Below are 23,676 nucleotides of genomic sequence, written 5' to 3' on the forward strand. Positions count from 1 at the left end.
TAGGTTTATCTCCAGGTGTTAGAACTGTAAAGCTGACATGCAATGATCATCTGTTGTTGTTCTTCCCTTTTGATTGGAGTTCTGCTCATTCAAAGAATAGTACCGTGAGCTGGATATAGTAACCTGTAGAAAGAGACAACTCTCTGTGGTAATGATCTTAAAACAGTGAGTCAGACTGAAAACTCCAAAACTCATTAAGTGATGTTTCTCCATTAGTGACAAGATTTGGCCTCAAACTGACAATCATTCAATATTCAATTAGATATCGATTTTCAGTTTCATCGGGTTTTCAGATGTCATTTGCTCTAAATTTGAGTCCATTCAGGAATCACTTCAAAGGAAAATGAAGTGTGCACATATGCATGTGTTCATTTGTGTATTTGTACAAAGGCCTAGTTGTCTGTGTGCATATGCATATTGTACGACGTATTGCACACAATTGAATTATCTGTCAATATCTAGTCTTTAACATTTAACCAATCTAGATGCAATACATGCTTAAAATTCATTTCATGCTGAATCCATAATTTAAAGTTAAAATGCTACAGTTTCAAAATCTAAATTGAATTTTTGCTTTTTTTTTGATTATTTGTTCAGTTAAACTATTTGCATGAATGAAACAAATGTAATTAGCAGAAAATGGAAGTGATTGTGGTTTCTACAATATGACAAAAATAAACTTCTATATTGCAGGTAGTAAAACCTACTATTCAGCCTCCACTACCTCCTGTAAAACCAGGTTTTCCATCTGCATCCTCCAAACAAAGACAGGTAAGCCTCCAGTTAGGAAAAAACACTGTCAGTGCCACCTCTTTAAACCAGGATTGATTTGCAAATCCAGACCAGGAGGTGAATTTAATCTAATTTAGGACTTCTGATATCCAAGCTAGCCCAATTGTGAAGCCTACTCTATATCATGCCGGATCTTACAGATGAGGGAGTTCTTTTTTAGCTCCATTTTTATTTTGCAGTTGATAATTAGATAGTGACCATCTAATATAAGTTGTGCTAATGTTCAGTCTGTGACAAAAATAGAGTTTTTATCTAGTTAGCATGATGGCTCTCTTTTAAAATCAAATTGCAATACATAGGCCAGCTGCAATTAAATTCCTTATCTCTAGTCTAAATATTGCACCACTTGATAGATTGTCTCTAAGGTAACATGTTTGAGAGGGGAATCAAACCATATCATTCAAACATAGGCATTCTGATCCTTGCTGTTGGAAATCAACCACCATCGTTCCAGTTGCTAAGAAGTCACAGCCTGCTGAGCTGAATAATTACCGACCCGTAGCTCTTGCATCGATAGTCATGAAGTGTTTCCAGCACATTGTGTCAAAGCATCTTTTAGATCCTTTTGTTCCACATATTGATCAGTTACAGTTTGCCTATCAACCTAAAGTCAGTGGACTGCACTGTTCTGATCTTGGTTTATCTGATTCTTCAATAACATGGATAGATTAAGCAACTACGCTCATGCTACCTTTGTTAATTTGTCTTCAGATTATAATAGCATACAACCATACAAGCTTATTGAAAAATTTTTTAAAAAATTGATGTCAATCCTGCTTTCCTACTTTGGATCAGTGATTTCCTTCACAATGGGACCCAACAGGTGTTAGTTTCTGCGATTTACTTGGAGCCCATGGTAACAAATACTGGATCTCTTCAGGGTTATGCACTGTTACCTTTACTTTTCTTCCTCTGCATGAATGATTGTCAATCAGAGGACAATGACATAACCATCCTGAATATGCTGATACAATACAGGTGGGTTTCATCAGGAATAATGAAGTAAACTATAGGAAAGCAGTGAAGTTCGTAAAATGGTGCAATAATAATTCTCTTAAACTGAACAGAAACAAGATGAAAGAACTAGTTATAGACTTTAGAGAAAAAACAGTTAATTATATTGTTCCTGTGAAGATTCATGATGTGGACATTGAAATAGTTATTAACTACAAGTACCTAGGTGTCAAAGTAGATGGTAAGTTGAATTGGAGGGAACAGTGTACAGATGTGCTCAGAAAATTGAAATATTTTCAAGTAAATCCCACAATCTTATACAGCTGTAGTTGAGCGTGCTATCCTTTTGGGATGTCTCGCCTGGTACTGTTGTTTTAGGAAAGCAGATTCTTTAAGGGTACAGAGATTATTGAACCAGGCAAGAAAGGTATTTGATGAGCGGATCTTTCTGGACAAAATCAGCTGTCAAAGAATTTTGATGAAAGTAAAGAGCGTCATGAACAATGAGAATCACCCTTGTCTCCTTATTGCTGCTGGTTGCGTTCAGGGAAAAGGCTACAATCCTTCAGATGAAGGACAAATCAGTTCCTGAACTTGTTTGTGCTACTCTCTATAAGAACTTTTAACAGTTTGATGTATCGATGAGAATATGCAATCAGGGTGGGACTCACTGACTGATTATTTTAATGAATTGGAAGTTTTTAATACATATTTAATTAAAGTTAGATCTCTGTAATAGGGTAACTTTTTTTTATTATTCACTTATGTACTTTTTTTAAATGAATGAGCAATGTACTCAAAATTAATTGCCGTGTGAATTTCCATATGGATAATAAAGTGAAATTGAATTGAATAACTAACACTCTGTTAGTAGTTCAGTTATATGTATGCTTTGGAAACTCCCTTACTAATTGATTCATTAATATTTTTAAATCCAAAGCGTTTTAAACTATTTCATATGCTTCAATCAGTGAGGATTGGTTTGGAACTTTCAAGACACATCATTATTGTTCCCACAACGTTTTCTTATCATTTTCACCAAACACTGTCCATATTCAATTTTAATCCAAAAGAACAGCAATTTAGGAAAGACAAATTGTGGTTTTGTTTCCGAGGAGCTAAATAGTAACTTCTATAAATAAATGTTTTTTATTCACTTGCTTATAATATTAAAAATTTTAGGGAAAATTTTAATTATTATGCAGCTAGCACAGGCCAATCCCTCCAGCAGGAAAGGATGTCCATTTGAAAGCAGAACCTCATTACCATGTTGCCACTGAGCTCTAAACAGGTGTCCTGTCTGGGTCAGTTCAACATTCCCCAGAGTCCAGTCCAACCGACAGGAAGATAAATGGATGTTGGGGGAGATTGCAGATGAACCCAATTTGCATATATTAAACTTTTGGTTTGTTGGGGAGATGCACAGGGAAAGATTCTCATTTAGAAGCATTTTGATAAACATATTGCTCTTTATTGTAATAGGAATCGGATATAGGGTCAACATGACTAAACAACAATATAATATTTTTCTTGCTAGGTTGGTTTCAAGCCAAAAGTTGCTTTAAAGCCACCAAATCAGCACAGATGAAGAGGAAATGTGTAGAAATATCATCACATTACAGAAGCACAGCTGTGGAGCTGCTGGACTTGCTGTCTTTTCCTGTAATGCCAGGAAGAAGATAAAAGTATTATCTTTGGTTTCTTGTCATACAAGTTCATGCAATTAGAGGAAAGAGCATAAAACACAGTACAACAAAACAGTGGCTAGGTTGAAATAGCGGAAAACTGAACATCTCCAACAATGCTGCTTTCATTGTACTGGTGCTTCGGTACTAATAAGGATATATTCTCACTTGATATTTTTTAAATTATATAAATTAAAATGATTCTGCTGCAAACAGTGATGAGATACAACTTGTGAAGTAACCCTTCTATTTGGAAAGGGGGCACTTTGGAAAACCAAAGTGAAGGGGAGACATTGAATAAAGTATTACATTTGTCTGGCTTGACTTGGTCTTGCACAAAAGTACTAAGCTTGGGTGTGAATCAGGAAGCTCATTTTCCAGACCTCTTTCCTGGATTGTCAAGGAACAACTTTGAACTTAATTGTCCAGCTGCAGCATTTAGTCTGAATTGATCCAATTAAGGCAAATTCAGAAGCAGTCCCACCATTCCCATTTTTGGAGGTTGTCTTCAATCAAGCTGGCTTGGGTGGAGAAAAAGGCTGGCATAGACGTAATGGGACAAATTCTGTACTGTACCATATAGGATTTGATGAAATTGGCCACGACCAAAACTCTAATACAAAAGCAAAATACTATGTATGATTTTTCATCAGAGCTCTGACATGAGACTCGTAGAATGTTCTGATGAAAGGTCATTTACCTTAAATGTTAACTCTCACTCTCTCCACAAATGCTGCCTAAGTATTTCCAGCATTTTGTGTTTTTCTAACAATCTAAATTGTGTTTCAATTAGAGCAAATGGAAATCAGCCTAATGTCTGAGTACTGCTTCATATTGGAACTGATTTATGTCCAAGTCAGTGTAACCTAGCCTTAAAAGACCCATGATTTTAATTACCCTCCTAACACTGGACAATTTATCCCTCGCTGTACTATTCACAGACAATATTCCATTCCATTTAAAAATAGTAAAATTGTGCATTGCCAAATAAATTTTTATTTTTTTAAAAAAAGAATTCTGGTAAATTGCACAGCTCCACTTGGTATGTTTGCAGGGATTTGATTACTGAATATGGGCTACAGCCCTAAGCCCAAGGTTGAACCAAGTAACCAATCCTAAATAGGCAAATATAGATCAATTTAGATTTAGGCAGAGTTTTATTTCATCACTAAAATGTACATTATTTCCCATCAACCATGTGCCTTTACATAAATCACCAAAATCATGATACATACTTGAAATATTAAAAAAAATGAATGGAATCAAATGTATTTATAACTACTTATGTCATCTACCAATGCTTTTTGTCCATTTTAATGCAAGGAACAATTTTTTTAATGATCTGCTTTTGTTTGCATATATTTATTTTGGGAAGGTGAGACATAAATACTTGAAACTAAAATTAATCTGTTAAAGTTCTAATTTTTATGTTGGCATTCACAATTAAAGGTTTCAAAAACAAAGTGAAAGTCAGCAAAAGGACATCTTGGGGGGAAATACATTTTGGTATCTGGTGTAAAACCATTAACTGGAGTTTTGCTTGAATTACTTTCGTTAATTTAAAAAATGTGAAATTTAGCAGAAAAAAGAATGTAAATTTCTGAATTGAACTAGGACTTCTGCTAGCTAATGAAGTACATGGAAACTTTATGCTGGAAACATGTGTGTTCTTTCACATTGCCGTGGTGCTTGTACTGGTGGGAATGCCTTTAAGTGCATCAAAGGTGATGGTGGAGAGGACAAGCCTCACATTTGCTTTAAATAAACACCATTTCCATTAGACTTGGAAACAGTATTGCTTTAGGCACACGTTATATAAAAAAAACTTTTGTTTGCTTTCAAACAAGGTTACCTTCCCATCTAAGGGCTTTAACAGATTTTGACTGTCCCTAAACGTGGAACCTACAGGTTGCACAGAATGAATGTTTTTTTAAATCTTCTATACTACCATTTTAATCAGGGCCCAATATTTACAGCTGATTTGATGTTGTGAAAGGTTAATCAGATTTTCATGATTTTTATCCAAATTTGGTGAATTGTGATATCAATTATCTAGTTTTAGTATTTGATTTTCAATCCATTGTGCCTAATCCCACAGTGATGTCCATAATTAAACTGTTTGCACTTTTTCAGCTGGACTGAACAAATATCTGTCAGTGTGAAATGGGTTATTTATTTTCTTTAGCAAATAAATACTGTACTTTATTGCAATAATGCACTGCAATTGGTTTTGAGAAATAGATCATTTCTGTTTGTCTGTTTGTTTCATGAGTACACTGAAGTATAACTGAACCCATATAACTGAGGGATTTCTACAAAAAATGATTCATGCTATTTTATAAGTAGAATTCTGAAGTCATGAATCAAACTACAGTTATTTATGCCATTAATTTATGCCTTTCATTCATATCTTAGGAAATGTCAGTGCATTGTCAGGCTACCACCAGAACCAAAAGCAAAAGGTGTTGCCTGTGATTCTAAATTGAAAATAACAAGTATTCTGCATATTCTTTCAGCCAATGGGTAACTCAGGGTAGGGATCGCCCCTGGGTTGCAAGGCCCAGATTTTTTCTTGTGCATCCAACAGAAACTTTGGCCCCTCCTGACCCTGCAAAAATCAGTTGAAAACTTACCTTTTTAAGACCTCTGCTTCCTCCCTGGCAAGTTCAATGGAGTGTGGTCACAGGTGGCCCACTCAGCATGTTGTTAACATGCCATCTGAGTCCTATGTACATCATAAAACCTCAATTAGCATATATTAATGAGGCTTCTGCCTCATGCAGTCATCAGCAAAAACAACAGTTTTAACATGGTTTGCTGCTTCATTTCCATTGCAGAACAGAGTTGTTTGATTTTAACCATGGGTGGAGGGAGTTAAAATTTGCCTTCTAAATGTAGAGCAAAGTAGTAAAACTTTCACTATTCTGTCCTAATTTCAGAAAATGACCCTCTACTGCACCAGCAGCATTTTTCCATTTCCTGCAACAACAATCTTTGGGTCTTGCCCATTAGGAATAGGATTGACACTCCCCAAGTCAATTTCACTCAGAACCCTAACAAGTAGCAAAGGAGACTTTCAACCCACCCATCCATTTTGGGTTTGAACCCAGGACCTAGATATCAAAGGCTAAGTATCAAATATCTATCCCACTGTAATGCCAAGATCCCCTAGGGTGACATCTTTCATGAGGTAAATGAATTGCAGATTCAAATTAGGCAATAGTTTTGGATCAGATGCGTATTACAATACAGTTTTTATACAGTATGTTGATCATGATAGTGACATGTGATCTGCAACTCTTCAGTTACTGTTGTGACTCACTTTATTTCCTGTGGTTTAGTGAACATTTTTTTCATTTCCTACATGATAATTTCATAACTAAACTGTGTCAAACACTATAATACAAATATAACATATGGCAGTGGTGGCACCAAACTCCTTGTTTATGAAACAGTTGGGAGGAAGGGAAATTGCAAGTTCTTTCATGATGGATGAGCCAAATGTGCTTTGTGATCTTGCAAATTATTTTTTATTTAGCCCAATCCTACAATAGGGCTTCCACATGTCCTTTTTTGTTTGGCCAACAGTTAGTTGTGTGGGTAGGTTATCCATTCTTGTTGGTGTAATTGTGCAGATGTTTGGTTTTCTAGATTTTGTTGAAAGGGTGGTTGAAGCAGAGTCCGAGCCACGTGGAAAGAATGTGGTCATGGAATTAATTAAGTAGATCTTTCAAGGAATCTGCAGAGGCACTGTGGGCTGAATGGTCTCCTGTGCTGTATGATTCATGTGTAGTCTGTAGTGAAAATTTAAAAGCAGACACATTGGCTGGGATTTTCTGGCCCTGCTGGGGTGAGATCTGTTGTGGGGGATGCAACAGGCTGGTCAAAAGTCCATTGACTTTTGGCAGGACCGGAAGATCCCGGTGGCGGGCAGGGCCAGAAAATCCTGGCCATTTAATCTGTTTGTTTAGTGGCAAAAATACTTACTCTCAACCCTCAAAACGAAAGTTCAGTCCAACCAGCAAGGAGAAGAGCAGCCGGTTTAGGTGTACGTTCAAAAGTGCAGTTGCGCTTTAAGGTTAATGTTAATGGGATTCAGCTATAATTTTGCATTGACGCTAAACTTGAGGCCTGAGGAATTAGAACAGGTGACTAAAAGCTTGGTCAAAGAAGTAGCTTTTAAGCAGCAACTTCAAAGAGGCACAGAGATTTAGGAAGGGAATTTCAGGAGCCTTGGCAGCTGAAAGCAGTCACCAATGGCTTGGACAATAAAAATTGGAGATGCATAAGAGGTTAGAATTGCAGGAGTGTGGATATTTGTGAGTGTTGTAGGGCTGGAGAAGATTAGAGTTGGGATGTGGTGAGGCCATGGAGGAATTTGAATACAAACATGAGAATTTTTAAACTGGGGCATTGGTTCTCATGGTAGATCAGGTGACGGGTAAATGGGACTTGGTGTGAATTAGGATAAGGACAGCAGAGTATTGGGTATTCAAGTTTACGGAGTGGGAAGATGGGAGGCTGGCCAGTAGTGTTGGAATTGACATGTATGGAAGCAACAACATCATGGATAAGGGTTTCTTTGCTGCAATGATTAAGGAAGCCATCAGAGACAAGTGTCAACTTTAGGTTCTGTTCAGGGAAACTCTTCAATCTCTCCAGGTTCTGTGACTACTGGCTCTGTGATGTTGGTGGAGGCAGATGGCGTTTGTACAGAGGTCACCGTGCCCTAGCTGCCCACAACAAGGAAGACATCCAGACTATGGCAAACAAATTCTCAAGCACCGGCAAAAACCTTGCTCTCCAAACCAGTGTCTCCAAGGCTGACAGTGTTTTAGTCAGCAGCAGACATAACCTTTGATGGCACCAGGTTGTAGAAAAATTCTCCAAAAAAAGTGTAAATTAATCCTAAATTTGTAGCATCTAAATAAAGAGCTGGCAAGTTAGAAGCTGCCACAAAAGAGACAGGGGCTGCTTGGCAGTGAAGTGTTAAGGTCACACAATAATTTACCTTGATAGAATTTTTTTTTACCTAAACACACCCATAACTGGCCACCTATCCTACACTGTCTGGTTTTGTACTGGGGCCCCAATTTAAAAATAAGTATGATGCTTAGGAGAACCATTTAAAACTGTGGAGCTATTTTAAGATAAATAATTTTTAAACCCAAATAAGTGTAAGTCTTAATGATTTGGGAGGAGTCTGCTTAAATGAATGGCATGAGAGCTGATGATAAATAAGAGGGTTAACAGGCATATATTTCTTTAAAAGCCATGGAATTGAATGGTTAGAGAAGTTATTTCTGTGGGGATGATATTGCGGCCGTTGACTGGGCGCATCCTCCCCGCCCCCGCACCTTTTGATCCTCTTCCCGCACCGTAGCCCGGACCCCTGTCTGCGGTAACCAGGCAACGCGCTGTCAACACGGCCGCCGCTGACGGTTCCAGAGCGCTGACCATGACCCAGGAGCTGAGCAAAGAGGCCCTGCAGGAACTGTACGCCTGGATCGACCGAATCCCGCTCTCCAGGCCGAAGCGGAACATCGCCCGGGATTTCAGTGACGGAGGTACCCCGGGCGGGCGGTGGACGCGCAGCCGCAGTTGAATGCCCCCCCCCCCCCGGAAACCACACCCCAGCCCCAGCTCAGGAGCCGTTAACAGTCAGCAATGGAACACCGAAGACAATGGGCGCTCGAGCGGGGCACGGGAGGTTGGGCAGAGGGCAAGGGGCGGGGCCACGTGCGAAGGCTTTAGACCAGGGGCGGGGGGGCTAGGACCAAGAGCGGGACTCCGGGCAGGGGGCGTGGCTCAGCTCAAGGGGCGTGGCTCAGCACAAGGGGCGTGGCTCAGCACAAGGGGCGAAGCTCGATCGGGGCGGCCTTTGACCAGAGGCGGGGCTAGGACCAGGGGGCGGGACTCCGGGCAGGGGGCGGGGCTCAGACCAGGGCGGGCCCAGGGCACATGGCGGGCTTTCATACCCCCAGCACCTTACCACTGGGAGTGGGCAAGAGGTGCTAGGGTTTTCTTGGGCTGGCAGGGGGGAGGGCAATGGCGAGATGAATTATTCTCTGACCTCAGTCTTCTGAGTCTGGTGGTCTTGGGTTCACAGCCAGCTCCAGGGAATTGAGCACAAAACTCAAGGCCCATACTGAGGGAGTGCTGCACTGTCAGAGGTGCCGTCTTTTGGACGCGAGGTGAGGGTGGATGTAAGAGATCCCGTGGCATTATTTTGAGTAACTCACCCCGCTGACGCCCCCAAACCCTGTCCGCCATCCAAAAGGCACAAGTCAGGAATGTGATGTATACTTGGTAAATCAGCCAATAAAATAAAATCATTTTAATCTGTTTTGTAATTGTAGAAAATAAACATGCAATGATTTGATAATTTTACAGAACTTTGACTGAAAATTGATTAATTTTTTCTTTGGATTTCCAGCATCCGCAGTAGTTTTTTGTTTTTTAATTTTTTAATAGTCTGAATGAAAATATGTTATTCATATAGCTGGACAACGATTATTTTTAAACAACAAATCTCAATTGTTTTTTATTTTCTTCTTTCAAGTAATGGTCGCTGAAGTGGTGAAGCACTTTTTGCCAAAACTGGTAGAAATCCACAACTATATCCCAGCAAACTCTACCCAGCAAAAGCTGAGTAACTGGCAGATATTAAATAGGCAAGTGCTCTGATATTTAATATTTTACGCTCTGCTACAATAGCTTTTTGCATTGCAGTGCAGCCCCCAACCCATCCCACAGTCCATCAGCCCCCAACCCACCCCCCAGTGCAGCCAGCCCTCAACCCACCCCGCGGTGCAGCCAGCCCCCAACCCACCCCCCAGTGCAGTCCCCCAACCCACCCTGCAGTGCAGCCAGCGCCCAACCACCCTGCAGTGCAATCCCCCAACCCACCCTGCGGTGCACCCAGCCCCCAACCCACCCCCCAGTGCAGTCCCCCAACCCACCCTGCGGTGCACCCAGCCCCCAACCCACCCCCTCAGTGCAGTCCCCCAACCCACCCCGCAGTGCAGCCCCCAACCCACCCCCTCAGTGCAGTCCCCCAACCCACCCTGCAGTGCAGCCAGCCCCCAACCCACTCTGCAGTGCAGTCCCCCAACCCACCCCACAGTGCAGCCAGCCCCCAACCCACCCCGCAGTGCAGCCAGCCCCCAACCCACCCCGCAGTGCAGCCAGCCCCAGCCCACCCCCCAGTGCAGCCAGCCCCCAACCCACCCCGCAGTGCAGCCAGCCCCCAACCCAGCCCGCAGTGCAGCCAGCCCCCAACCCGCCCCCCAGTGCAGCCAGCCAGCCCCCAACCCAGCCCGCAGTGCAGCCAGCCCCCAACCCAGCCCGCAGTGCAGCCAGCCCCCAACCCAGCCCGCAGTGCAGCCAGCCCCCAACCCAGCCCGCAGTGCAGCCAGCCCCCAACCCAGCCCGCAGTGCAGCCAGCCCCCAACCCAGCCCGCAGTGCAGCCAGCCCCCAACCCAGCCCGCAGTGCAGCCAGCCCCCAACCCACCCCGCAGTGCAGCCAGCCAGCCCCCAACCCAGCCCGCAGTGCAGCCAGCCCCCAACCCGCCCCCCAGTGCAGCCAGCCAGCCCCCAACCCAGCCCGCAGTGCAGCCAGCCCCCAACCCAGCCCGCAGTGCAGCCAGCCCCCAACCCAGCCCGCAGTGCAGCCAGCCCCCAACCCAGCCCGCAGTGCAGCCAGCCCCCAACCCGCCCCCCAGTGCAGCCAGCCAGCCCCCAACCCAGCCCGCAGTGCAGCCAGCCCCCAACCCGCCCCCCAGTGCAGCCAGCCCCCAACCCAGCCCGCAGCGCAGCCAGCCCCCAACCCAGCCCGCAGCGCAGCCAGCCCCCAACCCAGCCCGCAGTGCAGCCAGCTCCCAACCCACCCCGCGGTGCAACCAGCCCCCAACCCACCCCCCAGTGCAATCCCCCAACCCACCCTGCAGTGCAGCCAGCCCCCAACCCACCCTGCAGTGCAGCCAGCCCCCAACCCCACCCTGCAGTGCAGTCCCCCAACCCGCCCCCCAGTGCAGTCCCCCAACCCACCCCCCAGTGCAGTCCCCCAACCCACCCCCCAGTGCAACCCCCCAACCCACCACGCAGTGCAGCCAGCCCCCAACCCACCCCGCAGTGCAGCCAGCCCCCAACCCCACCCTGCAGTGCAGTCCCCCAACCCACCCCGCGGTGCAACCAGCCCCCAACCCACCCCCCAGTGCAATCCCCCAACCCACCCTGCAGTGCAGCCAGCCCCCAACCCACCCTGCAGTGCAGCCAGCCCCCAACCCCACCCTGCAGTGCAGTCCCCCAACCCACCCCCCAGTGCAGTCCCCCAACCCACCCCCCAGTGCAGTCCCCCAACCCACCCCCCAGTGCAACCCCCCAACCCACCACGCAGTGCAGCCAGCCCCCAACCCACCCCGCAGTGCAGCCAGCCCCCAACCCACCCCGCAGTGCAGCCAGCCCCCAATCCCACCCTGCAGTGCAGTCCCCCAACCCACCCTGCAGTGCAACCCCCCACCCCAGCCCACAGTACGGTCCCCCAACCCACCCCAACCTGCTCTCCTTTCCAATTAGCTGGAACAGTAATAAGTTGGATATGGCGGTGGTAAGATTTTACCCCCACATAAAACCATTTTCGTCAATTAATCTTGAAGAGGAATTACTTTGTAATAAAATCATTGTTATATCGCATTGCCCACAAGCAACTTGAGTTCTGGAATATTGTTCTAACAATTAACTACTAACCTGGCCTGTCCCATTTAAGGCCATTGCTCAGGAACTCTCTATATAAAAATGGCCTAAATTGGTCCTGCTGTCATTCAGAGTAGTTGCGGCTTAACTCCCTCAGGGCTGACAGCTCCTTGGTTCCTCTCCATGTTATCTCAACAACTTCCCAGGTTACCGCAAGTTCTAGAAAAATAGCAGGAAATAGCTTTTTCCACTCTTACATTTTTAAAAGTTAACTTGGTTGCAGTCTGCTGTTTAATAGTGTGATGCCTGTGAATGTTCTGATAAAAACTCTTAAATGACTAGATGCTCAACAACTTCTTTGCAGAACGCTAACCTATGGGCACATCCCTTGGGGATGATTTTCATTGGCCACTACTGGCAGCTGTGCTTTCAGCAGCCTGTGCATAAGCTCTGGAATTCCGTCCCTGAACCTTTCTGTTTTTCAATCTCTCTCCTTTAAGACATTCCTTAAAACTTACCTCTTTGACCAAGCTTTTGGTCACCTGATCTAATATGTGGCTCAGCGTCAAATTTTGTTTGATTACGATCCCATGTGAAGCGCCTTACAAAGAACAAAGAACAAAGAAAAGTACAGCACAGGAACAGGCCCTTCGGCCCTCCAAGCCTGCGCCGATCATATTGCCCGTCAACTAAAACATTTTGCACTTCCAGGGTCCGTATTCCTCTATTCCCATCCTATTCATGTATTTGTCAAGCTGCCTCTTAAACACCACTATCGTACCTGCTTCCACCACCTCCTCTGGCAGCGAATTCCAGACACTCACTACCCTCTGCGTAAAAAACTTGCCCTGCACGTCTCCTCTATAGTTTTCTCCTCTCGCTTTAAATCTATGTCCCCTAGTAATTGACTCTTCCACCCTGGGAAAAAGCTTCTGACTATCTACTCTGTCCATGCCACTCATAATTTTGTAAACTTCTATCAAGTTGCCCCTCAATCTCCGTCGCTCTAGTGAGAACAATCCAAGTTTCTCCAACCCCTCCTCATAGTTAATAACCTCCAGACCAGGTGGCATCCTGGTAAACCTTCTCTGCACCCTCTCCAATGCCTCCATATCCTTCTGGTAATTTGGCGACCAGAATTGCATGCAATATTCCAAGTGTGACCTAACCAAGGTTCTATACAGCTGCAGCATGACTCCCAGCTTTTATACTCAATACCCCTGCCAATGAAGGCAAGCATGCCATATGCCTTCCTGACTACCTTATCCACCTGCGTTGCCACTTTCAGTGACCTGTGGACCTGTACACCCAGCCTTGTTTTAATACATTAAATGTACTATATAAATGCAAGTTGTTGGTGTCGATGATTAGCACATTGGAGGGGCAAAATTCCTCGGCATTAAAGCTAATCACATGATAAGTATGAATTTAAATATAATAATTTTATTCTTGACCGGTTGTTTTTGTCTACCTTCCGAAACTTGTTTTGTTGAGTTTATTGGGCATCAGCGCTAAATTACACAGTAATACTTGCTACAAGGTGGCAGTTAGGCAGCAGAGGGAATAGATGTAGGTGTGACATAGACAGGACAGCAACATTGTAAGAAATTGCTCAGCTATTCTAGTCCATTCAGCAGCAAGTCTCACTCTGCTGAACATATTGAAGGAAGAGAAATAGCAAAGCAGAGCCTGGAAGGTCCAAGAACATAAAACGTAGGCCACCAGAACTGATTACCCCAGGCACTATGTCCATTGCCAGCTTGACATCATTGAGATATACATGTGAGAAGATTATGCCTTGCTGAGAACATCACAGCTGAATTGTACCACCTCTTGAAGCCAGGCCTGAAGCCAAGCAGCAATGTAAGCATTATGCTGCCAGTAGCAACAAAGGCGACACTTTTTTGCTGCAGGTTCCTTCCAGGCAACAGCTGGGGACTCCAAAGGGTAAAAGCAAGTTTGCAATCCACCGCTGCATAACTAAAGTCACAATTGTCCCATTTTGACACATTGATGACACTCAACTCAACTCATACATCTAATGTTTTTTTTGAATGATACATTTGTTTTAGCATTATCCCAAAGCGCTGGAACCCTGAAACAGAGTGAAACTGTGCAGTCCTGATAATGTAATCAAAAAAAACCATAATTAAACTTCCACTTACTGCACTGTCAATGCGCTTTGAAAGTTGCACCCTCCATCTGCAGGTCGGGGATTTATTTTTGCTTCTAGTTTTCTCAATGATAAAGGAATTACTTGTGGAATCCTCGCTGTTTTCTGCATACTATCAAAAATCAGCATTATGGAAAATTGGACCATATTTCCCACTTTCTTGGTACTTTACATATGATGATTTTTCCATGCAGATAGCCTGCACTAAATATTGAATAAGGACACAATTTAGCATTAAAATACAATTATAACTTTCAAACAAAGTTAATTATTTATAGGTGAGATGGCTAGAAGCAGGAAATCAGGTAGTTAAGTATGGCTGATAATAAATATCATTGACTCCCTAAGACAATCTGTTACACTTAACCCAGGATGTATTCGTTTTTTGTGAGATCTGTGTAGTTCCCAAGTTCTCATGTGAATTATGATATTTTAAAATGTATTTAATTGAAACATTTTTCACAATTCTTTTACGCAGGAAGGTATTTTCAAAATTGCATTTTCATATTCCCGAAGATATGTTAACAAAATTGGTTAAGAGTTTTCCTGGAATCATTGAAACAGTTTTGTATATGTTGAGACTGAAGATTGAGGAAGAACTCAATGGCGTACAGGTACATTTTACTCCTATATTATCTTCAGATGCCTTTACTCTTCATGGAGTTCTATAACTGAACAATCACCAACAACACACTGTAAGGTGATGGTCTGAGTCTTAATTTAAAGGTAGCATTGAATTGGTGTCAGTAAACATTCAAACTCTATTAAAAACAAAAAACTACTGCGGATGCTGGAAATCCAAAACAAAAACAGAATTACCTGGAAAAACTCAGCAGGTCTGGCAGCATCGGCGGAGAAGAAAAGAGTTGACGTTTCGAGTCCTCATGACCCTTCAACAGAACTGAGTAAAATTAGGAGAGGGGTGAAATATAAGCTGGTTTAAGGGGGTGGGGGGAGGGGGGAGAGAGAAGTTGCGGGGGTGGGGGGGTGGTTGTAGGGACAAGCAAGCAGTGATAGGAGCAGATAATCAAAAGATGTCACAGACAAAGGAACAAAGAGGTGTTAAAGGTGGTGATATTATCTAAGAGAATGTGCTAATTAAGAATGGATGGCAGGACACTCAAGGTACAGCTCTAGTGGGGGTGGGGTGGAAAGACTGACAGGGCATTACAGGTATAGATTTAAAAATAATGGAAATAGGTGGGAAAAGAAAAATCTATATAAATTATTGGAAAAAACAAAAGGGAGGGGGAAGAAAAGGAAAGGGGGTGGGGATGGAGGAGGGAGTTCAAGATCTAAAGTTGTTGAATTCAATATTCAGCCCGGAAGGCTGTAAAGTGCCTAGTCGGAAGATGAGGTGCTGTTCCTCCATTTTGCGTTGGGCTTCACTGGAACAATGCAGCAAGCCAAGGACAGACATGTGGGCAAGAGAGCAGGGTGGAGTGTTAAAATGGCAAGCGACAGGGAGGTTTGGGTCTTTCTTGCGGACAGACCACAGGTGTTCTGCAAAGCGGTCGCCCAGTTTACGTTTGGTCTCTCCAATGTAGAGGAGACCGCATTGGGAGCAACGAATGCAGTAGACTAAGTTAGGGGAAATGCAAGTGAAATACTGCTTCACTTGAAAGGAGTGTTTGGGCCCTTGGACGGTGAGGAGAGAGGAAGTGAAGGGGCAGGTGTTGCATCTTCTGCGTGGGCATGGGGAGGTGCCATAGGTGGGGGTTGAGGAGTAGGGGGTGATGGAGGAGTGGACCAGGGTGTCCCGGAGGGAACGATCCCTATGGAATGCCGCCAGGGGGGCGGTGAAGGGAAGATGTGTTTGGTGGTGGCATCATGCTGGAGTTGGCGGAAATGGCGGAGGATGATCCTTTGAATGCGGAGGATGGTGGGGTGATAAGTGAGGACAAGGGGGACCCTATCATGTTTCTGGGAGGGAGGAGAAGGCGTGAGGGCGGATGCTCTGTTTCTTTCTCTGCTCTTGATACTGAGTTAGCACTGCTCAGAAAGCTTTTCATGAGAATTACATCTAAGATTCCAAATAATCACTTAAAAAAAAAGGCTTCTCAGATGGTTAGTAATTGAAATGCTTTGTACAATAGGCAGCTTAGTGATACATTTCATGCCTACAATACCTCACATTGTGATCTGAGCTGTACAGTCAGGGAAACAGAGCAGAAGATACTGTATGTTTATTTTCAAAGTACTGCTAAAGCAACCCATCCAAACATAGCCTGTCTGTACTGGCTGGGGTGCACTGTCTCCAGCGAATGTTTATACAGATCCTTCATACGCAATTGTGGCCAAAAAGGAGTTTATAATTGCAAACTTCAAATAGCCGTCCCTGCATTTGAAAGCTTATAACTGCAGATACTTTGTGTTGTCACCTGAATTGTACAAATAACAGGGCTCTACAGTGCTAGGAGAACGTGACAGAATTAGTTCAAGTAGAGGTGGGGGTCTTTAATATAAATTTGAACTGCCTGCTTTGTATCCTTCCAGCCAATAATGAAGACCAAACACCCCCTTCTCCAGAAATCTAGGCAAAATTGACACCAGTAATTAGAAAGAGAAAAAAGGACTTGCATTTATGTAGTGCCTTATACAGTGTATCAGAGTGCATCAGAGGCACATGGATTACTTTTAATGTACAGCCATTGGGTGGAATCGTCCCAGATTTGCACTAAGTGCGGTAGTGGGCAGATACAGGTAAAACAATGTTTTACCCGCCGGCCGTGATGGTGCTTTTTCACGCCGTATCATCCCAAACCTGCCACATTATTTATGCACTCCCGGGAAACACGCCATTTCCATGGCGGGCAGGCTCTCATTCACCCGCCTACCATCACCCCACCGCTGCCAGGCGCCATATTTAAAGTCCAGCTGCAAGCACACATCTCAGTGCTTCCAGAGCACCACTGCTGCATGGAAGACATGGCTCTGAAACTGAAGAAGACAGCAGCCCCCAGGTTCAGCGACACATCTCTCGAGCGCCTTCTCAATGCTGTGTAGGCCGCCAGGATGTCCTCTCCCCCCGCTCTGGTCGCAGGATGGGCAGCAACAGCACTAACCCAGCTTGGGAGGCGGTGGCAGTGATGGTCAGCGCCAACGCCCTGAAAAAGAGGACAGCCACCCAGTGCTGCAAGAGAATGAATGATCTTCTCCATTCCGCCAGGGTAAGTCACTCTTCTCATCACTCTCAACTCACACATTCATAAACCCATCACACACCCACAGGGCTCTCACTCACTGTCAGTTCAAGGGACATCACCATTCACTTTCTCACACTCACTGTCCTCACCCTCATCCTGTCTGTGGGACCATTCACCACCCACACAGCACAGGCATACTTAGCATCTGGCCTGGCAGGCGTCCTACCTACACTTTCTCCATCTCTATTCATGCAGGACAAGCTGGCAAACAACAAGAGGGAGAGAGGTCGTAGACTGGGGGAGGAATGCCAGAAATCAAGCTCCTCATGGACTTTGAAAGCAGAGCCATCCAGCTGGCCAGTGATGATCCGGACCGGTCCTGTGCTGACAGTGAGGTCGGCAATGCTCTACCAAGTGAGGGTCCAGTAGTGCAACACACATCAGACAGCCATGCTGTGAGTGATGTGTCCTGTTTCACAGGCCACTGCCATGCACTATTTATCTCTCCTCGCTTTCACAGGCACATCTGCCAAGCAGCTGACGGAGCCAACAACCCAGGGCCTCCAATCAAGCCCCGAAGAAACCTCTGAAGAGGAATCTGAAGGCACCCTCCCTGAAGTCCCATCACAGCGCTCACCCACACCCTCCACCAGCGCAGAGACACACACCTCAGTGGGACCTAGCTTTAGAATAGCCCCGGGATCACAATCTGGTGAGCACATCACACTGTCTGATCCACAGCAGGTGGAGGCAGGGACTTCCCAGGTTTCCAGCACTCGGAGGACTGCTGGAGGCCAGAAATTTGCTTAGTCCGAGTCAGATGATGAGCCTCTGGACTCGGTCATGTCACACTTGCTGGAGCTGCAAAGACAAGCTCAGGAACACCAGGAAGTGATGTCCGCTGCACTCTTCAGATTGCAACGCAACAATGGAGGAGTCCGTCCTTCTTCACCCTGAGGTGATAGCGCCGGCATGCCAACGCACCGAGGTCAACACAGGTAGGATGGTGGCTGCCATGGAGACTTTGGTCCAGGACTTCACTCCTGCACCCACAGTTGAGTGCGGGCTCAACTCCATCGCTGATGCCATAGTTGGTCTCCAACAGTGTGCGTGAGAGGGATGCCTGGCAGCTCGATCTCACTCCAGCTACCCCTGCCCCTCATGGAGTCAGCCTGGGGCCCCTGGGCACCCATAGGGAGGAGGATCAGCAGGTGCACACTCTGGGCCCGTCCATCCAGGTGACACTGAGAGTGATTCCCCTCTTCCTGTGACCTCAGCAGCTCCAGCTCCACAAGCCAAGGAGGGTGCCACTGCCACCCAGCAGGACCCTGAAAGCAGGCCGAGGCCCTCCAAGTCTTGGCCCTCCAGAGGATGCCCACAAAGGTCATCACAGGCTGGTCAGCAGGCTGCCTCTACCTCCGTTGTGGATGTCCGGGGAGCACCAAGTCGTAGCGGCAGAGTTAGGAAGGTTAAGGAGAATTAGCTGCCCAGGCTGGCCATGGGTGTTGATCACTTGTACAAACTGTTCATTATTGTCAATAAACTTCTAAGAATGTCAGCCTGTCTATGGCTCCTTGTTCTGATGAGCAGTGTTCTTATTACTCAGTTGTGAAACCTTTCTAAACATGATAAAGGCAGATGTCTCAGTCCAGGGTCTCTTCCCTGTGCTCTGCGCAGCCTTCAGACCACAGTGATGGTCCAGCCTCACACTCCCTGGAAACATTACTGATGCCTGCACCTCGGCGGTGCTGGTCATTGCCACCAGAATGTAGTGGGAAGGTGCCACAGAGTTCTCTCATTCTCTCCGTGTGCTCTCAGCACCTTTAAGGAGGGGCTGGCCCCCATCTCTTCAGCATCTGTGACCACTGATGCTGTGCTTCTGAAGGGCTCAGGTGCTGAAGGCGGACAAAGGATCAGATACTTCTAACGTTTCATGGCTGCGTCTCTATGATATGACTCTAATCACAGAGCACAAGCGAGCTGCCCTCAGCCAGACAGGAGTCAGACATTCTCAGAGGCTATGTGAAGATCTATGGCGTGTCCTCACTGCATGTTGTGATCATCCTCCTACAGTCGAGTGACTATTAGGGCCTCCACTGCATCTCCATGACAGGAGCATTCTCACAGAGCGTATTCGCACTCCCATAAGCCAGACTGGAGTCATAGGTTCACAGATGCGATGTGAGTATCTATGGGATTGCCTCACTGCATGCTGTCATCATCCTCCACAAATCTAGCAGCTATGAGGGCCTCCCGAGTGTGCCTGCCTCGTCTGGCCAGTGCGAGGGCCTCAGCCCCGTCATCAACGCCTCTGAGGACTTCCTCACTCTCATCCCCATCGGCGTCCTCCTTATCGGAGGAGACATGCAGCTCCTCCATTTCCTCCTCAGCCAGCTCCTCTCCCCATTGGAGCGCCAGGTTGTAAAGGGCGCAGCAAATGATGATGATGCGTGACTCCCTCTGCGGCCTGTATTGCAGGGCTCCACCAGGCCGGTCCAGGCACTGGAACCGCATCTTCAGCATCCTGATGGTCTGCTCCACCAAGTTGCGAGCTGCAGCATGAGCCTCATTATTCCTTCGCTCCATTGCTGTCTGAGGCTGCCGCACGGGTATCATCGGCCACACTCGCTGTGGGTAGCCCTTGTCCCCAAGGAGCCATCCCTGTAGCTTTTGTGGACCCTGGAAGACTTCAGGGAACTATGACCGACTGAGGATGTCGGTGTTGTGCACACTCCCTGGAAACTGTGCACAGACCTGCAGGATGCGTTTCTGGTGGTCGCACACCAGCTGCACATTCAGCGAATGTAATCCCTTGCGGTTGATGTAGTCCACCATGTGTAGCGACAGAGACCTGAGGGCCACCTGAGTGCAGTCAATAGCACCCTGCAACTGTGTGAAACCCGGAATCTGGGTGAATCCAATCGCTCTTGCATCCTGGCTGTCCTGGTCCCGGGCAAAATGCACAAAGATTTGTGCCATCACAAAGATGGCATTCGAGACCTCCTGAATGCGTTTGTGAGTGGAGGCTTGTGAGATACCACAGAGATCACCTGTGCAGCCCTGAAAGGAGCCACTGGCATAGGAATTGAGCACCGCAGGCACTTTCTCGGCCACTGGCAGTGGATGCCCTCCATGTCCCCTTGGTGGCAAGTCCTGCAATAGCTGGCAATGTGAGCGACCAGTTCCCTGGTTAATGCACAGTCATCGGCGACACTGGTTCTTGGTCACCTGCAGGAGTGAAAGGCGATGTCTATTGACCCTGGGTGTTGCTAGGTGCTGACCAGCGATGGCTCGCAGTGGGTCTTCGGCGGTGTGTGCGGGAACCCCAGACGCCACTTCTTCCTGGGGTTGCTGCTCCTGCCTCTGCGCAGCCAGGTGCCTCAGTTGCTCTCTCCTCCATTGTCTTCGTGCTCTGTAGACCATCAGGCATACAGCTAGTTCACCAGGTTTCATGATCCTGATGTAGCTCCCCTGTAGGATGGAAGAGAGAGACACATGGGTTAGCATGGCCGTACTAAGAACCCGTCCTGGTTAAGTGTGAAGGCCCCTTAACGATTCCCAGAGAGTGCTGGCCACCACTTGGATGGCCAGAGATCAGTGCATTGCATGGCTGCCCGAAGCCCCATTCCACCCGACCAATTGGAGGCAGCTTTGCCCACTGGACTGCATGCTGTGCTCTCAATTCAGGTGCAGGCCTTCTCCTAACCCACACTGCAAGGCTGCACTGTTAGCTTGAACCATGGGGGAGACTGGTTCAAACCAATATGCTGACATTGCAAGGGGCTGTGAGCAGTGACTGCTGCAGGGCCAGCATTAGCGAGGAGATTGTACAAAGTGTGCAGTCATTCTGCCATCCGCTAAAATGCTCACGACTTTGCAGTCTGTGCTGGGGGGGCGGGGGTGGGGGTGAAAATCTTTGGAGCACTTGAGTGGGCAGATGCTAGAAGCCCGACTCCTATCATATCAATGTGGCTGCGCCTGAACTGTCTGGGTCGCAGAGGAATGGTCACTTTCTACAGATTTCCCTAATGTGTGGTCACTTCCCTCACCCACCCTACCCCCCACCCCGAATGCATGTGTGCTATATTCAATAGCAGGGCCTTGCCCCCCACCCCACCCCCAAATTGCCTCAAAGGCAGGACTACCCTCGCGACCCCCCCACCACCCCACCACCACCACCACAAGTCACCTCAACGGCAGGGCTGCTCTTAACCCCAACCCCCTAGCACCCCTCAAGTTTGAAGTACGACAGGCGACCCTGGTGAGCGCTGAACAACGCTACTGTGTATTCACCTCCCCTCAAAGTGCACGCCGCTTATGCGCTGTTGTGAAACACATTGGCATGCTTTCCTGCCAACACGGATGGACAATTCCATTGGGCTGGCCTGATAATGATGCGCTGATGTATTACAATGAGGTTCCAACGTCTGGTGGCAGGAAAGGAGGCCCGCTGTCGGCGGGCTGAGCAGACTAGTGCAAAATGGTTTCCCACCATTGTAAAACCAATCACACCATATTGTCCGTTCACGCCACCGATCACGCCCGGCGCCAGCAGGCACGTCACATTCCATCCATTGTTGCAATGTAAGGAAACTTGGCGACCAATTTTGTTCACATCCAAGTTCCACAAACAGCATTGAGACAAATGACCAATGAGCTTGTTTTTGGGGCATTGGTTGATTGAGGAATAGCTTTGGGAGAACACCCCTGCTCTTCTTCATGTAATGCCAGAGGATCTGGCAGGCACGACCTCTGTTTACCATCTCATCCAAAAGGCAGTGCCACTGACAATGCAGCAGTCCCCCAGTACCAGCCTAGACTACACCTCTAGAGTGGAACTTGAATCCACAACTTTCTGACACAGAGGCAAGACACTGAGCCAAGGAAGCAACTCAGACGCTTCATTTCAGTTATTGTTCTAATTCCATTTGATTTCAAGCATTTTACCTAATTGTTATTCAGTTGTTAAACGGTTACCTAGAAACCAGAGACAATTAACAGTTTCTATCCTGCTAGACTTACACAACATTATTTACTTTATAGCGTATTTATTTTACATTGATACCATTGGTGACAGACCTCATTTTGACAGCAACACTGTCAAATGTAAATGAAGCATTGCCACTGACTCCAGAAGTACCAAGACACACTTGAAATGATTTTCATCACTCCAACATTGGCAACTGTATCTTCAGCTGCCTAGGTCCTCAGCTCCGATATTCCCTCTCTCAGCCTCTCTAACTTTCTACCGCTCTGTCTTCCTTTAAGATGCTCCTTAAAACCCTAATCGACTAAACTTTTGGTCACCTCTCCTAATATCTCCCAATGTGGCTCGGTGTCAAATTTTGTTTGATAACGCTCCTGTGAAGCATCTTGGTACACTTCATTACATTAATGATGCTATATAAATGCAACCTGATGTTATTGTTGTAGAGGTGGCCTTCCTTCACCTCACCAGAGGCAGTGGTGTGGAACAGCAATACAAAGTGCTGCTTCCTGCAGCATTTACCAGCAATACATCTGGGTGTGATCAAACTGAATGCTCAGCCTGCCTACACACAGCAGCGCAGCAGTTTCCCAGTTGGAGGCACAGCTGTTGGAGAATGTCTCGTGACCATAAAATAAACTAGATTTTTGTGACTTTCCATGCGCACAGTTGGTTATCTGCTGCTGCCAGGGTTCTGGAATCTGCCCACACTACAGTTGGATTTCACAGTGACAGGAGCCTCAGATATTTTAGGAACCTTTCTACCTAAAGTGGTTCTGGAGCATAAACCTGACAAGGATCCTTTTGAAGTTAAATGCCTGTGTCAGTGCCTGTTGCCTTCATCCTCATTTTATTGTAAAAAGCCATAGGGTAGAAGTTCTGATCAGCAAACTTCACACCCAAGTGATTAATTTGCTTTGACTACATTCTAGTTTCAAATAGTTTCATTAGGCATTATGCAAATTGGATAATGTGTGTATTAAAAGTGATGTACACATGAATGTAATATAAACATATTAAATATTTGAGCATGAAGTTCAATGATTGGAATTTATACCCTAATATATTGGAGTTAACCACCTCACAATTTATTTATTTCAGCGGGAGATGGTAGCATGGTAGTAACATCACTGGGTTAGTCATCCAGGGACCAAGGTTAAATTTCTCGGGACGTGTGTTCAAATACGACAGCAGCTAATGGATTTTTGTATTCAAAATCATGAGGCGTCTGGACTGAGTAAATA

At 46.1% G+C, this 23,676-nt stretch overlaps 2 protein-coding genes and 1 long non-coding RNA gene across 4 annotated transcripts in view; 2 read left to right on the plus strand and 1 right to left on the minus strand.

Annotated features, from left to right (window-relative positions):
- The window catches only part of adam8a (ADAM metallopeptidase domain 8a), a 39,428-nt gene extending 34,996 nt beyond the window's left edge, over nt 1–4,432 (plus strand). The window contains exons 24-25 of the mRNA XM_078530765.1: nt 694–771; nt 3,284–4,432. Of these exons, the coding sequence (XP_078386891.1) occupies nt 694–771; nt 3,284–3,334 (129 nt within the window). The 3' untranslated portion in view covers nt 3,335–4,432. The remainder of the gene's footprint in view (nt 1–693; nt 772–3,283) is intronic.
- LOC144668593 (uncharacterized) lies at nt 8–8,884 on the minus strand. The gene is made up of 3 exons (XR_013573521.1): nt 8,789–8,884; nt 6,065–6,156; nt 8–123 (listed from the first exon to the last, which is right to left on the minus strand). It is a non-coding gene; the product is annotated as an uncharacterized LOC144668593 (long non-coding RNA).
- Nucleotides 8,879–23,676, plus strand: part of spef1 (sperm flagellar 1) — a 45,874-nt gene continuing 31,076 nt past the window's right edge. The window contains exons 1-3 of one of the 2 annotated variants that reach the window (XM_078530766.1): nt 8,879–8,998; nt 9,994–10,109; nt 14,782–14,913. In XM_078530766.1, coding sequence (XP_078386892.1) covers nt 8,890–8,998; nt 9,994–10,109; nt 14,782–14,913 — 357 coding nt within the window. In that variant the 5' untranslated portion in view covers nt 8,879–8,889. Of the gene's footprint in view, nt 8,999–9,993; nt 10,110–14,777; nt 14,914–23,676 lie in introns of both variants that reach the window. The other variant, XM_078530767.1, reaches the window with a different exon arrangement.

This window comes from Cetorhinus maximus, chromosome 27 (assembly GCF_964194155.1).
Source record: "Cetorhinus maximus chromosome 27, sCetMax3.hap1.1, whole genome shotgun sequence".
Taxonomy (NCBI): Eukaryota; Metazoa; Chordata; class Chondrichthyes; order Lamniformes; family Cetorhinidae; genus Cetorhinus; species Cetorhinus maximus.